The sequence below is a fragment of the Battus philenor genome, unplaced genomic scaffold (genome assembly GCF_028537555.1).
Source record: "Battus philenor isolate CCGP_79_NKW_IND1 unplaced genomic scaffold, ilBatPhil1.0.hap1 SCAF_26, whole genome shotgun sequence".
Classification (NCBI taxonomy): Eukaryota; Metazoa; Arthropoda; class Insecta; order Lepidoptera; family Papilionidae; genus Battus; species Battus philenor.
Window position 1 is genome coordinate 3313900 of NW_027181689.1, and position 17984 is coordinate 3331883.

At 32.7% G+C, this 17984-nt stretch overlaps 1 protein-coding gene across 1 annotated transcript in view; it reads right to left on the reverse strand.

Annotated features, from left to right (window-relative positions):
- Positions 1–17984, reverse strand: part of dati (datilografo) — a 100248-nt gene that overhangs the window by 65289 nt on the left and 16975 nt on the right. The window contains exons 2-5 of the mRNA XM_068768509.1: positions 17076–17651; positions 15090–15188; positions 14297–14395; positions 11811–11879 (exon numbers count right to left, since the gene is read on the reverse strand). Of these exons, the coding sequence (XP_068624610.1) occupies positions 11811–11879; positions 14297–14395; positions 15090–15188; positions 17076–17597 (789 nt within the window). The 5' untranslated portion in view covers positions 17598–17651. The remainder of the gene's footprint in view (positions 1–11810; positions 11880–14296; positions 14396–15089; positions 15189–17075; positions 17652–17984) is intronic.

A 17984-nucleotide genomic window follows, 5' to 3' on the forward strand; every position in this document is an offset into this window, starting at 1 on the left:
TTCCAGTATAAGTAATATGTCAAATACAATCTATTTTTGGTAAGAATTCGACTGTCAATTATATTTTTAAATTTATTTTTTTATTTTATTATCTATATCATCAGTTACAAGATTAAAGAAACAGAAGGTTACAAAATATTTTATAACAAAGAATATTTGTAAAGAAATAATGTAAACCTAATTGAGAGTAAAAAAAATACATCGTACAAGTAAATGCACAAAAAGTAATATGAAAATAAAATACATATCAATGCATTTGTGTGTAGTGTTTGCTATTTTGTAGGAATATATTTTTAATTTAGTAAGATTTAGTATCTCCTTGTTGTGAAATAATAAAATTGAAACTAATTAAAAAAGACAGCACAATTTTTTTACAATAATCGTAAAAAGGGGCTAGAAAGAGAGAGACGAAGGGGAGTAATGTAACGAGGGAGAACAAATTAGAAAGAGAGGGGAGATATAGAGAATGAAATATTAAATTTAGAATGTCAAAAAAATTATTAGTAATTTTATTATTTGATTATTTTCGTTTATTATAGTTTTTTCTTCAAGTAAAATCTATATTTATTAATTCATCTATAACCTTAAAAATAGTAGTCTGTACGGCAATGCTTGTAAAAAAGTTTTATTTTTAAAATATCCAACCGAGGTCAACAAAGCGTGAAACCGTATAATAACCAATTCATTATACTATTTTAAATAATGATTGCGTTACGTTTCTTCCTGCTTAGGTCTTATGTTCGGTACTTAGGATTCAGCCGTGCGGCAAATGCACTAAATGAAGTGCTGCTTAATGATGAGTTGTAAGGTTATTGCAAATGATATGACACGGGTATTTTCTTTCTTCCGTCTTTTGTAACGAACGTTTGCAAACAAAATGTTGTTTTTTAACTCAATATAATTACTTCAATTGAAATAGACATATTTAATGGGCATGCTTGCCTCTAGGTGACCGACGATATAGTTGACGACTCTTATATCTTGGCAATATTTGAGGTAGGCATATGCCTTGTAGTGGTCGTATATCGGCGGAAAAGAAGAATGAAAATAAAACTTACGATATCAATCAATTTTATCAAACCTCTTTCAAAAACTGCCTATTTGTTTATAATTACCTACTTTAATTTACAAAATTTTCTAAAGCGTCACGATCATCTGTAGTGTGGGATACGACACAAGGAGCAGAAATCATTATTAAGTCGTTTACTGTTGGATATGGATCTATCGTAGATTTCCATTGGGACCGACTTTATTTATTTTAATTTATTCACTTTATTGGAGATAAACAGTAACAAAAGGCAGTAAGAAAGTACAAACTTAGAAGCTTAGAAATATAAAATTAGTTACAATTGTTACTTTATTACTATCTCACTAAGAACATTTAATGATTTATAGTCAAACGATGACAAAACAAATAAAAATATTACTAAACAAGGATCAAAGATTATGGTTTATATATTTATTGAAAGCGCCTAGTGTCGTCCGACGACTCTAACAAGGTTTTCTGTCTCCCGCGCGGGTACAATACTGCCTGTCCGTGGTCACATAAAACCTTAAGGCTTCAGTGGTCATTTGTTTTGCGTGTTATGTGGTCTACCCACTGCCACCTTGCTAACCAGCTAGGCTAAAGAGGCTAATTTCGTTCGACTACGAATTTCTAATTCAATCACCCAGAGAAATCACCGTCATAGCCCACCTAAGGAGAGGAACTATCAGTGCCAAGAAGCAATTTTTCAGTCTCTCATAAGTTTAATATATTGAGGAGCTACCCTTTATACCAATAGTTACATCCAGTTTATAAACGAGTTAAAAAATGAGGTGAAAAACAATTTTTAGTAACATTTTTTTGTGCTTTAACTAATAAATATTGATATATTGTTTGTGGTATTTGTCTATATTACTTACGGCATTGATTATTTAATCTTTATCTTGTATTACTTTTTTACTATTGAGACTTTTTTAAATACCAAATAACTTTTATTAGTAAAATTAAAAATGTGAGAATATTAAGTGATATAACTATCAAAATGTAAAATATTTTAGCGCAAAATTATTTAACTCAGCGTTATATTTTTCACAGAGCTATTAAAAATAAATTATATAAAAACACGAGTCAAGATGTACTTCATATAAACTCAATGAAAATGGAGCACTTGCTAAAAGCAAGAAATAAGTCAAGAATTAGTTGACTCGGAGGCAAGGAGGTCTGGTAACAGAATGGCCTTCGTTAGACTGTTTTAATTTCAGCTAATTTTTATCTTCCACCGTCGTCGACGCCTTTTTTACTGTATAGCACGGCCCATTAGCTCGGAATATAGAGCGCTTTAAAATCTTGATATTTTAAATTATAAATTTTTTTTCATTAAATTTTCCCATTTTTTTTTCACTTAGCGATAATTTATACTAAAGATTTTTTTGTAAATTCTGGAACCATTATTACCCATTTTTATTAATAACAAATTTTGTTTGTCCGTTACCATTTCTAGCTTCAACGAGTTTGAGGTGGCAAAACCCTGAAGACGCTTAGCCTAGGTCTTGTTGCTACATTATCTTTATAGTGATAATTCAGGGTTTCCACAGTATCCAGGGTCCAAGATTACATTTGTTTTTTACCGGATTTGCCGGTGCTCCGTGCTTTGAAAGGAGTTTATAAATACGACAATAAGGCACAACTAACGCTTACATTTCAATTGGTTTCACTTGTGTGCTTTGCGTTTTAATAATTGTAATATTTTACTCTATGTCATATATGCACTATACACAAAATAGAAATCAAACTATTGGTTTATATGTGTTTTGTAATTTAGACATCAAGAACGGAACGTTATAACTTCGAGTTACAATTTCTTTCGTCATGGGATTATAGTTCTAAAGAAAATTTATTTATTTTAACAAATCCTTAATTCTGAAGAATTTAAAATTACTTACAAATGTTAAATTCAATTTTTTCAAATCATCGATTAGTTTATTTGAACTTCAAGTATCAAAACTATTAGGCGCTGTATATAGAAGAAATCTAATTTTTGTCGAGTTTTTCGCTTACACCGTCGGTCTCAGGAGGGCGCTGTTTTCCCGCCAATTTGTAGTGTTTGTGAAAATTCAACCTCCAACCGTTGTGACGTCGACATCGTGTTCCGCTAATCAACCATTTTTCATACTCTAAACGTTTTTCCTTTCAAATTATTATTCATGAATTATTCATTAATAAGCGAAATGTCGTAAAAATTAATGTTAGCTATTTATGTGAACAATTTATAAACGTAATCTATGTTAGTCGATTTAACTTTAGTAAGAATCCTAAATGCGCTATTTGTATGACGGATTTCGTTAGAGAACTCTAACATATATTATATATAGACTGTATACGAGTTGCCGGAAATAGGTAGATGAAACCGGGTAGAAACCGGAAAAAGGCAAAGAATAATACTTGTTATAACCAGCCGTGAAAAAATAACGGCTAATAATTTTTTTTAAATGAATGGCTGCAAATGTCTTGAAAAAAGGTTTTAACACCATCATTATTAACTTTATTTCGACCTGTATCTGTTTAATAAAACATATAAATATGAGAAGCAAAATATGAAAAGTAATTTTTGTAATATCATCCATTTTTTTATATGAAGAGTATTGTAAAGTAAAATAATCATCAATAATGATGGACAGACAATCATATCTCGCAACACTGAATTTGGTTTTTATTTCGTAACTCTCTTTACGTCTCTACGAGCATAAAGTATTCACGGCGTCGGGCAGGTGTCCGAAAAAACGATATTTTTACGAGTAATATTAAAGTTTTCTAATAATGTCGCGGTGTTAAGAGTGCCTCGCCGCTAATTACAAAATAAATTTACAACTTTCGCCCAAAAAACCGCTTCCTTCGCCGTGAGTTATGGCGGTGGAAAAAAGTACAAGCAAAGAAACGTCCGCGAACCGCTTAACAGGCCCCTATTCATAGTGTAATCTAACAAATTACTTAACATATTCCTTCATTTCAATTATGTAAAAAAACCTTATTAAAATCTATGGTCAAACAGTAGAGTTTAAGCGTTACTGTGTATTCACACTACAGGGTCAATACTAGCATGTGCATAAACTTTCGTCTCGGTAAAAACTAGATAAAGATGCGTTTACATGCATCTGTCATTTGCACGACGCAGACTTTTTCTCCTACTTTTAAATTGATTGTTTGTTCTTGTAATTTAGTATGTCCGTGCATTGGTAAATTTTGTGATTTTTTTGTGATAAGATTGTGATGACCTGCAAACCTAGCAACTTGGACCTATAGACGTTATTATTCGTCAACAAAAAAGACTTGTGAAAATAAAAATGTATAAGTGAAAATATTCACTAGCACAACTATAAAAAAGTGGCCGCGTGTAAACACATGTTTATATTTATTCACGTTCACTAATGTCATCTGTATTTTAGTCATGTTTGCAAAGGTGCGTTTTAAAGTGTACTTTGAATATTGGTGGTATTATAGTGTGATTACTAGGCTAAACTTAACTTAGACCTGAATGGTGAAGCTCTTTACTAACTTAGTCATTGTAAAGAGGTCTAGGTACCCTATCCTAGCCTAGTGGTACATGGCAGTTAAAAATTTTTTTCATGTCTATAAGTAAAATTTAAAAGTAAAACCACTTCCAGACACTTAACGGTATCAGGTCGAGAACTCGTTATAGAAGAGTATCAAGGCGCGGAGACAATCTTTCCAAACCTATTAACTTTAAAAGCCGTTCGGTCATTAAACCGGGTTTTTTTTTTTAAACGCTCTACTCCCGCAGAATTTTTCCTCCCGCTTCGGACACTTTTCATAATTACAACACCCCTTTTCTCTCACCCTACAAATGGTTTTGATACTTTTACAAGATGTTACAGTTAAAAATTGCAATTCGTTTAACTTTGTCGCAGTCCATGCGGAATTTTTAACAATTGTGATACAATTCAACCAGGCCTACTCTAAATGTACAGGGTAGGCCTATTTATAGCAGTTGACGTTTTTTAGTCGAAATAATCCTAACTAATAAATTTAAATTATATATTTCTCTACATTCCTAATTTTTATACACGGTACTGAACTTAAAATAAATGATACAACAGTAAAAGTTCTGTTATTTTTTTGCTATTAACTACAAACTATTAATTATTATAATTATAATTCTGATAATCTTGGAACCAGTACTGCAATCATTTTATCTATTATTACCAATGGAACACGTCACTGCAATGACATCTTTAAACTAACAGCGCGGGTTCCACACGCGCCCAAATTCAAGAAAAGCCCACGACAAACTCAGACGATTTTTATGACTGTTCCAATATCTTTAATATATTAATAGACAGATTTATGCCTAAGCTTTGTTCATCACTTCATTTAATGGAATTTTTTTACTTCTTTTGAATTCTACTTTCTCTTGTTTTCAGCCGATGGACGCCAACTGCAAGGTATAGCTTCCCCCAAAGATTGTCATGATGACCAGTTCTGCGTTGCCTGTATCCATCGACTTCTTGCAACTTTAACTATGTCGTCGGTCCATCTAGTAGAGCATGGATACACAGACCGCGGCCCGCCGGTCGAATACTGGTGGCTCGCCGACAACAAAAATAATACTCTCGTACATTCGAAAAATATTGAATTCTAATTATTATCAATTCTTTGTTGTCTTTAATTACCTATACTTCTGGCGGCCGGCCCGCCATAAGTTCATGATTTGCCCGAGTGGCCCCTAGTATTAATAAGTCTGTGCAACCATGTAGTAGAGGGACTATCCACGCAGTGTCTCTACTTCCGATTAATATATCACGGGAGTGTATTGTAGACACCTTCACAGTTGTGTCTAAACGGTTACTAATATTATAAAATACTAGCTGATCCCGCAAACGTTGCTTTGCAAAAAAAATAAAGTTTTTAATTAACAAATAAAAAATAAGGGTTTGATCGTAGAGGGGTGAAAATTTAGGGTTGTACGTATATTTGTATGCTGTATCATAAAAAAATAACAACAAAAAATTTTGTAAAAAAATATGATAAAAAATTTAGGGGTGGACCACCCTTATCACTTAGGGGTATGAAAAATAGATAGTAGCCGATTCTCAGACCTACTGAATACGCATGTAAAATTAGGTAAAAATCGGTCAAGCCGTTTCGGAGGAGTTCAAGTTCGAACACCGTGACACGAGAATTTTATATATTAGATAAAAGTATAACAACCTTATCTTATTGTTTAGTGTTAATCTAATGTAAATTGTATTTTTATACTACAAAAGTTGTTGTTTTTTTGAGAAATTCTGCTCGCGTGTTTTCATTAGCAGCTTCATCGGATGGTAGCAGAACCAGAGTGCGCTTAAATTAATATTTTATCAGCAACTAAGTATTTAGTTTTTTCTCGAGCCATGGTAGAGGTCACTAATAATAGTCGCTAGACAAATTAATTAATAAAAATACGAACAAACGAATAAATAAATCACCTCACGGTACGTTTGTTTTAGATTCCAGTATGTATATAATAAATTTATTAACATATGTCTAAATGAATGAAAGTAAAAATCAACTAAATAGTTCTTCTAAGGCGGTACGTTTGAATTACTTAGTAAAATTAAATAAATTCTAAATTTAAATCGACCAAAAGTACCGAACACTAGGCCCGACGTTCATTAAGTACGTTTTAAAAGCAATATTCGTAACAAAGATACCGACGGGCAAAAAGTAAGACAACGCAATTGATTTACTATCGCCGTACCAAAAAAATAGTATTAAAAATACGTCCAGATAAAGCGGCCGCATAGTGATGTTCACGTACCAGAAAATCGTTACTAGCTATTTATATTTTTTTAATAAAGTCAATAAATAAGAGCTATTTAGATTCTTGAGGCATTGTATACAGGGTGATTGGTTATATGTGTAATGAGCTTTAAAGCGATGAATCTAAAGCTCATTTGTTGTCAATTAATGTATAACACTCGATCCAAAAATCAATGGTTACAGAAATAATGACGTAATTATTCTATAGTAAGAAAATGCGTTTACAAAATTGGAAACACTATATATTAAAATTATTTTTAGTTTAATATTTCTCCCTGTAGAATTTATACTGTCAGAACTTATTATTCCGTCACATTTCAATAGAGAAAACGTAACATATTACAGATTAATCACGTTATACAAGGCGATTCTAAATCGTTGCAAAGGTTCAAAACTTTTTGCTGATAAATGAGTTATACATTCACCATTTACTATCAAAGCATTTACATAAACAATCATACTATATTTAGTTTTAAGTGAATTTTGGCGGTTTCAATTTTATTATAAATTTTTATTATTTTATGAAGCAGACAAGACAAAATGGTGTGCGCGATATTTTCATTAATATTTCATTTTTATATTGCCTTTCAAATGGTAGATTTTCAAGTGAATTTGTTTAAATTTGGTAGTTAAAAGGCTTAAGTCTATTTTTGAAATAAGACTGCATCAAAGCTAACTTAAATAACTATTTATTTATTCATTTTATTCACTAGAAAATACTATGTGGGTTTTAATTAACTTAGATAATAATCTATTAACTTGGTACCGGTTGTTTAGACTGTTCTAAAACAACGGATATACACAGACCATCACTAAACCTAACAGGCGTACCAGGAAAACGAAATAAATGACAAGAAGCTAAAAACACATGTCCCGGTCGGGCGGCGAACGTCAAAATTGTTTCAATTTCGGAACGAAAAAACAATCGCAATTTGAATTTTAAATTTCGAACGGCGGTCATTTTCCCGCGGTTACGTTTCGGAAAGCAACGCCGGCAATAAATCCCGCGGCAATAACTATAAATTCATTGCGGATCGACATGCAAATGTTAAAGATTTTTTTGGACCTGCATCAAGTGCTGTTGGTTAGAACATAAAGTATGAAGAGGTGCATTGCTTTTAAACTAAACATACAGAGTGATTGGTTATAGCAGTAAAAGCTTTGAAAGGGTTAGGGATATAGCTCATTCGTCAGCAAAAAGATTACACCTATTTCGAATTAACATGAAAAAAGGGATTGTCTTGAAAATTATTACATTAATTTGTTTTTTTCCATTAGAATGCGACAGGTCATTTACTTTTAGAAGCACAAAATCAGTGAGGACATATAATAACCAATAATTAATTATAATATGTAATAGTCCGAATTTTGAATTTAATACTTATTATCACTTTATAATAAGTTATTATGGTTACTTTTTTCAGATTTTACTATACCTAAGTTGTATAATAATAAATTCGCATTATTTTATTTATTTCTATACGAATGGCTAGTAAATTTGTTGAAATTTGAAAATTAAAAATATTTTAGTACAGATACGACTCTAATCACGTCACTTTTCCAGTTCACCGCCGAAAGATCAAGTGCTACGCCGTACGGACTACAGTTTTTATTTTACCAGAGTGCACTTTTCCGTTTAACGTCCAACGTACGTTGGGTGCTTGTTTTTTTTTAGGCACCTGTGCTTCAACGCGCCATATTAACAGTGTTAAAAGGCCTCTTTGCTGGTATACTCTTTGGTGAGCAAACATTGTTATAACGCCAGAAAAAATTGTGCACGAAAAATTGAAAGTCATGTTTTGGGACAAACAAGGCGTGAACCTGACGAGAGATTTAGTTTTACAGAGTATTATCACGTTGAAAAATAGATTATGGTGATAAACGTACTCCTAATTTATATTTACTTAAACAATTTCATTTGTAAGCGTGCACAAGAAAGATTACACCTGTTTAAATAAGATATAAGGTAAGAATAAATAGGCATGTACACGTATTACTATTTTATACCCAACGACCTTCCAAATTTAAAGAGTTTTATATAATTTTCATTTTTTTTAATATTTAGGGATCACCACTCCAGAGTTCGTTTGAAAGAAGGTCGTTATGATATATCAAGGCTGTAGTGCAAAATAGGCTCTACTGCAATACGTAACTCAGTGAGAATTTCCATTGTTGGTAATTTCAATAATATTATCATTTTATTACATTTTTATTTTAAATTTATTCAAGCAACAAAAATCTTCTTTCTTTCTTTTTTCCTCTCGTCTACAATATGTTCCATAAGCTTATTTTCATTACAAACAACGCTCGAATTATATAACACCATAATTCATAAATCAAAATATCTTTTCAGTCTTGTGTTATTATTAAAGTTGCCTTAGTAAAGTGTGCTGGTTCACGGTCATTTTTAATATCTCCTACCATTTTACTTTGACCATTTGAAATAGGGATACAGGGGGAGTGAAGACTCCGTGAAGGCTGTTATCGATCTATGTATTGTATAAGGAAGAATTCTCAATCTTTTTTGACGCGGATGTTGGATTGACGTGGTCTCGAACGAAAGTGATAACATTACTAGAGTTTCGGGGGTAGCGTGATATAGCCTGGGACGGACTATACAATGTAACACAGCGTGTGGGACTATGGCTTAAAAAAGGCTACTAATTGAGTTATCGGAATCCCTCACATCAGTATATCTATTTCGATCGAGTCATTGGTTTTTATTGGTTATAAAAACAGCAGCCGGATTTCACTTGATATGAGGGCTACTATTTGGACCTCTGTCTTACCTGATGTTAAGCGTGGACGAGTTTTACGAAAGTACATTCTTGCCTAGAAGATACCTATTCACTTTTGATTTGAAAACTCCCAGCTGGACAACGACCCCAGTAGGTTATTCTATTCCTTGACTGTTCGCACTATAATAGGAGTATAAAAAAACTAAGTCTTGGTTGAAGTGATTTCAACCGTGTATGACAGTTACGAATCCATGTGTTTTGATGTCCGACGGTATAAAGAAGGGGAAATTAATTCATGTAACTCCGACGCACTCTCTGCAAGCTCTGAAGCTTATATATAGCATTTAACCTCTTGGCTCGTCTCTGTATAGAGTCAAAAACGAACTGGTTTTTTTACCGTTCCATCCCGTTACGTTTAAATAATTATTGTAATAATTGATGTAATTCATTATCTACTTAAAAACTGTCATAGGTTTGAAATCATTAACCCTTAATAGCCTAGAGTTTCAATTTTGATACCAATCTTTTAAACCGAATGTTCACATTATTATTAGTTTTTTTTATAGGTTGACTGTACGAATTTTACTGTTGTATAATATTCTTTCCAACGAAATTAAAAAAAAAATCTATTTTTCCCTTCATCTAGACCCTCTAGCAAACACAGTAATATTAAAAAGAATCACTTTCGTATATCAGGCTATAAAGGGTTAAAAAATCTTGGCTATGTAATTTTAGATTTTATTCGCCTTCGTATTTTTTATCTAATTGAAATTTGTGCAAATCCATTATTAACGTAAGCCTTAGTTAAAAATTTGACTATGACAATGTTCGTATATGTTTTTGTTAATAATGCTCGCATGTCTAAATTTATAAAAAAGAATATCGTACATAAATAAAATATCTATATGAACATTTAAGAGATAAAATCAACTTTACTCTTGGGCGATCTATGTAAAGCATGCATTACTCGCACCTTGTAGACAAGGGTTTATGAAACGTATAAAGTTGAGATTACACCTTTATAAATATTGTACCACGCAACTAAGCGCAGATGTTTGGTGCGGGTACTTCCTGAACATGGCATACGGCACCTTGTACGCAGATGTATTTTGCCGCCAAAATAAAAGCAAAGAGGTGCGATCACAGATTAAATAAAATGTATCTCGCCCACGGCGGAACGGTCCGGTCTTTGCCTTCATATGTCCTATGAATTATTTTAGATGTAACCTATTCTTATAGTTTTAATTAATTTATCATAAAATAAATTATGATAATATCTATGCAATGTTATTAAGTAAATAAATATAAGTCATATTTTTAAAATTATCTGTGCTTTGAGTAAGTTATATAGTTATTAAAAAATTAATAGCGAAATTTAAAAACAAAGAAATAATTTTAGTTTTAAATATCTAAAAGCATATTCATATTTCTTTGATTTATTAAATTAAAATTACAAAATATTAAATTTAACTATGTAGTTGGCGGTTGTGTTAGCTATTAACTATGTTAAATACGAAGACTGACATTTGTCTTAAATAGTAAAATGTTTATGAAAAAACAAATAAAATCTCATGGTAAAAATTGTTAACACGTATTCAATTATTACATATTAATACGCTAGCGTGATTATGTTTACGTGTGTGATAATATACGTAATGTATATAACATAGATAGTACATTGTCTTACGTGAAGACTTTCATAATGAATTCTAAAATAAAACGTTTGAATTCCGCTATCGGTATAAAACGTAATGAATATTCAAGAAATAGATGAGACCTAGATACCTAATTTAAGTTTCGCCTTGCATCAAAAAGACCTAACAATGTTTCCTTTGCCACCCGCCGGTAAAGAGCCCGATAAAATCATTATACGCGCGAGGAATTCATTACTTTTAATGTTATCGGAATTGGAATATTTAAAAAGTTCAATCTGACAATTGTTGTTGCGGCACACTTAAATATATACTTATTCTAAATGTTACTAGTTAGTAACCAATACCCTTTGCGAGGTTATGCTTTGGCGCGGTATGTCGATTGCGTGAATATTCGAATCAAAATTTTTTAATCGCTGTTTGTATTTAAAATAAAAATAGCTTGTTTACTTCATGTTTTAATTTTAATAAACTGAAAGTAAATTTAATGATGGCCACACACAATAAGTATAAAAAATGAAATTTAAATTTGGAACACGAACGCATCGATATATCGACCGCCGCATATCCCCTACTCTTGGAAGATAACAATACGCATTGAAACAGGTGCCAACTCACTCGCTGCAGTGTCGACCAGCACTCCTCCAGGGTCCGCTCGCTAATGCTCTGCCCCGAGCGTGCCTGTTGCTGTACAAAATTGTGATATCGTTAATATCAAATCACAAACGTAAGTCAAAAACAAAATAAAAATATGTTTGAAAAAAAAAGTAGGAAAATGTAATTGGTTCATAGAAAAATTACTTAAAAATGTTGTTTCATTCTGTACTATACGTATATATGTACTAATATGTGTATCGAGTTTTTTAACCTCGTGTTACTATAGTAATATTTTATTTTGAGAAATAGTCTGAATCTGATTGTTATAGATATTATTTCTTCGACAATTTTCTAATTACTTTAATTGTAAATTGCTTTAGTTTCGGCTTTATGTAGTTTATATTTTGCGTCTAAACTTATTAAAAATAAAACTAAGATTTTTAAAAGGCACATGATGGGGCTATATTCAAATATACAATACTAATAATGTATAAACATTTATTTCAGAAATAAAAAAAAAACAGAGAACTGTGGTTAATTTGGTCACAGCAAAATAAACGATAAATAATATATGTTATATTACAAATTTTTGTCTCTTTTACAATTATAGAAAATAATAATATGAATACATAGATGACATTGAAATAAAAGATTATCAAACAATCTGCTGTAACTGCAAAAAAAACTAACAGTGAGCTTTATCGAAACTGGTTTGTCTATTGTCGATGGTTTTCAACAAAAGATCTCTTTGCGTCTATGCGACTACAATAGATGTTTTTTTTTTGGAGAGTTTTAAAATAAATTAATTCTACACTTGAATGAATGACTTAATTATTTTGAAATGATATTCGATTTGGCCACTATGAGCCTCGTGGTTCTTTAATGGTGACCACGGATTGACAAGCACAGCGTAGGATTTACATTTACAAGTTGGACAAGGTTGTTGGAAGGCACTGGGTGCTTCGTACCAATCCGATCTATTGGAAATCTATGAGACAGACCTATGTCCAACAGTAGACTTTCTACGGCTGAATTAATGATAATGATCTAATTTGAAGCCAGTCCTTTTTACATTGCTGTTGATACATCTAAGATTTACTTACATTGCCAATAGCATTAAGTGTTTTTGTTTACTTTATTTTGACTGTGGTTACACTACTGTTCAAGCGGAAATTTACAGATTTCGCAGTATCGAGAGGGCTTAACCTAAAAGCCCTTTAAAGGTAGCAAAGTTCAAGAACTCTCTGGAAAGCCTCGGGTCTTGTGAGGTCTTAGATTGCTTAGTTGGTTGCTCCATGGAGTGACTAATCACAAGGGCCCTCCATGAGAGGACCTCGGCTTGGGCTGTTGATAACAGGACTTATTTGTCCTTCTATTATTCTATATCCAACAATTTACAATCTGTTGTTAATCTATTGTCATAATTTTCCTTAAATAGGTTAGAACACAAAGCAAACAAAAATGTGTTTAATGTCTCATTACTATATTTGCCGTACAAACGTACTTTGAAAGATGTCACTAATTGTGAAAAAAGATACGATTACACGTGGCTAATTTTTTAAAAAGGGAAGCAGGTATCATTTTTTTAATCCAAATATTCGTTTGATTCACTGTTAGTTTCTGAGTCTATTATTAAAATATTCATCACTGTTTCCATTTTATTGCATATATTCTTGACTTCCATATTATTGACTTCCAAAACATGTGTTAGTTACATGTTAGTTATAAACTAGTACAAAAACATATTCATTCGTAGTATACATAATATTTAACGTTGCAAGTCAACGCGGCCGTGTCTAGCAAATGATAGATGTATACTGAAATTATTCCTTCGTGTAAACATATTCTTAACTCGTTACAATTTACCAAATACATACGTTGTACATTTTCTTATACAAACTTTATGTACTCCGGCGAATATAATAATATTTTAGAGTAAAATCAATATAAACTAAAACAGACCACAAATTGTGTATTCTTATATTCACACAAGTGAAATTACTTCAAGCGACAAATGACCAGTTTAAAAAGCTCACCGTTAAAATGAAGCGTTAAAATTAACTACGGGAACTCATTGGATTCCATCGAAATGATTAAATTTTTGTATTAATAGCTATAGTCTGCTTAACTGCAAAGTGTTAATAGCATGCTAAATCGCTGTAATTATAGCATGTTACATTTATAATTCTTAATTTAAAAATATTACGATAGTTATATAAATATTGTTCATTCAATTATATACTCGTACTTAAATTGAAGGTTTATTCTCTTTGAAATATTTAAACAACCTTACCGTCGGTAATTATACATGGCTGTGTTACAAAAAGCAGAGAAAAAATCGCTAGAGCCAAAATTGCTATTAAACGCCTATGTAACTAAGGTCATATAAAATTAAAAAAAAAAAGTTTTTTTTCTTGAATTTTAAATCTGGCCAGTGATGGTATACATAAAATGAGTTTCCGTAATCATGAGAAGAATTTAGAGAAAGAAAGATTAAAAATAATTACATCAATATTGAGGCTATTCAGGAAATTTACCAGTGCGAAGGGCAACATGGTGTTGCGTTCTCCAAGAGGAGCATCTCCGGTCGGCGACTGTTGTTGTGGCTGCATGTGGGAAAAACCGACTTCATCATTTATCGAAATTAAAAAAAATGCTGTAATATTGACATATAAGTTTTTTAATTGGTCAAGCTCATTGGCTAATTTGCAATTAGTAGATGGCAATACCACCAATGGGCAAGATTAAGCAAAGACTGGTTTACTAACTATTTTAATAATTCGAATCATTCACGAATTTATATATAGAGAATAATATAAAACTTTATCGCGTATTACTTATTGAGTTTTAATAAAATTAATGAATTTGTTTTAGCTTTAACAGCCGGCAAATACTGAGAATAAAACTGTAAAATCTTAAAAGGCAATCATCTAATAATAAAACAATTACTATTAAATTGTTATTTACATAAAGAACATTATAAATGATACTCGCTTGCCATACATTCGTGGAATATTAACATTATTTGATTATTTTACTAAACCACACAAAAAGCAACATAAATAAAATTTGATATCTATAATTGTAAGCAAAATAATTTAGGTCATGCAATAGCCCTCGCACCTTATACATCAAATTGCAAGTAATAAATTACGACATAATACTCACCTTTTAAAACTAACAAAACACACACTAATCCGATTTTTTAAAAATAAAATAAATACTGGCCGTTCGAATTACAAAAGCAAAAAATTAAAAAGAAAACACACACACAAGATGAAGAGAAAAAAAATTATTTACGTCGATATTATTGAGGGATGACAGTAAATTTACCAGTGCAAATGGTACGAGGGATCTCTCGCTCATAGTGGAGTCCGCTGATGGTGACTGTTGTTGTTGCTGTCCAGTCCAATAAAAGCGGCGGGCGTGAAAGGAATACACATATCATTAATTTATTTGACAAATAAAACCAAATTGAACGAAGTAAATCTGTAAAAAATAAATTTAAACATCCTAGGAATACTCTAAAATTGGCTCGCGTAATATCTACAGATTAAAAACAACATTGTTGTAAAAAGATATTCCTAAATATGACGAATGCGTGAATAATGTTACGTCGCAAAAAATCAAATAAATAAATTTTTAATTAACTATCTTTCAAAATTATTAAAACCACAATAGTACAGCCACTTCAAATTGTCGAACCGTTAAAAATTTATTTAGCAAAAATTACAAAAAAAAAAATCATGAATGCCGAACAGGATATCAAAACCGGTTTACGGTTTAACTGAATTTAAAAACAAAAAAAAATGTAACGAGAACAGATTCGCAACAAATAACTGTCAACACCCCTTCCGTGAAACAAAACGCGGCAAAAATTGAAAGAAAGAAAAAAATTAAAACACAATGAAACCCTAATCCTTTCCGTGGGAAAAAGACAAATGCAAGGTGAGCGAATCCGAAACTAATTTAAAAAGTAATATTCTTTCGTCTTCAATCCGTGCGTTTTAAATTTAAAAAAAAATGATTCCAGCGTTTTATTTTTGTGAATTCCTATCGTAGACATGCGATTTTAAATATCTCTATATTTACTACATTTATAAAGTTCATTTATTTATGCACTTTCCACACTATTTCTATTACGTATTTTATTAATTTACGTTAATATTTATTGTTAATAGTTACGATCATTTATTTTACACGCCTAGTATAATTTTCAATTTGCTTGTCAAAGTTGATAAATCTCAAACATGATGTGTTATTTTATAAAACCGGGCACTAATTTACGAAATTTTTAACACTTTTTAATTAAATAAAATTATTACAACTGTATAGAATGATGTAAAATTTATCGCGTATATAATATCTATTAAATGTCATAAATAGCTTAGATATGTATTAGTTTTGATGAAAGATCTAACAGCTTTTAATTTTGTAACTTCATAAAAGATTAAAAAACCATTTTTGATAATAATGTTTTTGGTATTTTATTTATAAATAATGGCTAACTTAAATCATAAATGTAAATGATGGTGTGTGATAGAAATAGTATCGGAAATCGTAAGACATATGGTCAAAACAAATATGAACGGTATTAAAACGTAATAAAAAGAAATGCGCCGACAAGTTGATATGACTAAAACCAAATAGAATTATCATCGATTATTGTAATTTACATATCCTTTGTAAGACCGGATGCGAAGTAAGGACAAAAACGATTTAATAATAAGTCCCGACGCGAGTCCCTTAACCCCTTTCTTTACTTAACAAAAGGTACACAATATGTTGTCTTGCTTTCTTGTATCTTTTTTAAGGAAGAAGGGATCGTTCCGTATTTGAAACAAGTTTCGTAAGACCTCTAGAGGGTCAGTCGGTTTATACAATCCGATCCATACACACGTTCGACTTCCTAAAGTCAAGAGTCTAATCAAAACTTTTGAGCCGGCACAAAAATATTTCAACCACGTAACGTATAGGTAAATTATTTTTCTTTTTTCTAATCTTTCTTTTTTTACAGATTATCGAAAAGTTTGAGTTTTGGTTTACAAGTGAATAATTTATTGCTGTCCGTCCGACGGAGATTTTTTAATTTAATTCTAACTGCTTTGATTATTATTGGTTACTATAATATCTGCGTATATTTAATTTTAATAAAACCTCTCGTGAAAATCGTCTGTCGATTTATAATTTATTTTTATATTTCTGACATTTAATTATAATATTTTTGTACGTGTAAATCACTTAAAGAATTACATGCGTGTGTATTAGAATGATAAAACGACTCACCTGAATTTCACTAACGAGTTTTTCTGCGATGATCTTGTGGTCGGGAGTAGCTGGTGGTTGCGGCGTTGGAGGCGCAGGGCCAGGTTGATGGAGTTCCGGTTGCTCCTGGGTTGGTGTGGCAGGGCGGCTGCGGTTCCAGAAGTCCTGCATTTTGAACTGCCGCTGCGCCTCGGCTTGCAGTGCCGGGATGTGCAGGGACAGCGGCGCGGCTCGCAGGTCGAGCGCGCTGCCGCCGGCCGAGGCCTCACTTCCATCAGCTGCTGTCATCTTAAAGGAGTTCTGCAGCCAGTTGGTGACAAAGTTGTCTTCCTCCTTCGGCGCCTCCAGGAGCCTGGGATACGGCGGCGCGGCGCCCGCCTCGTAAGCGCCTTCGCCGCCGACCGCTTCCCCTTCCTCCGCTATTTTCGGTACTTTCGCCTCCCTCGGTGATCCCTCTACCGGTTCCGTCTTCCGAAAATCATGGAGGTCCCTGTACCTCTCCTGGAGCGCTAGGGATATGTTCTCATTGAAGTATTTCAACATGAATTCCAGTTCGGGGCGTATGGTCACAAGAACATGCGTCGCTGTCCGCTGGATCTGCAAGCGAGGTGGTTTATTTACGAGCGGTTCGGGAAATAGGTAGACCTCCTTGAGACGCGGGCGGGCGACGACTAACTTCTTGGAAAACTTGCGCGTCGCGACGCTTTCTTGCGGGGAGGGGCGGACGCGCGCGTCTCGCGAAGACGCCGCTCCAACTAGCAAGACGCGGTGCCGCCCCCGCCTTAGACGTCGCCAAGAACATCCCCACCGGCGCTGGGCGCGTGCGCCCCGAGTTTTTTCCGCGGAAAAATGCGAGCGCCGAGGAAAAGACGGCCGGCACACAGCCGACCGTCCCGACGCCACGACACGCACGCTTTCGTCCAAAATTCG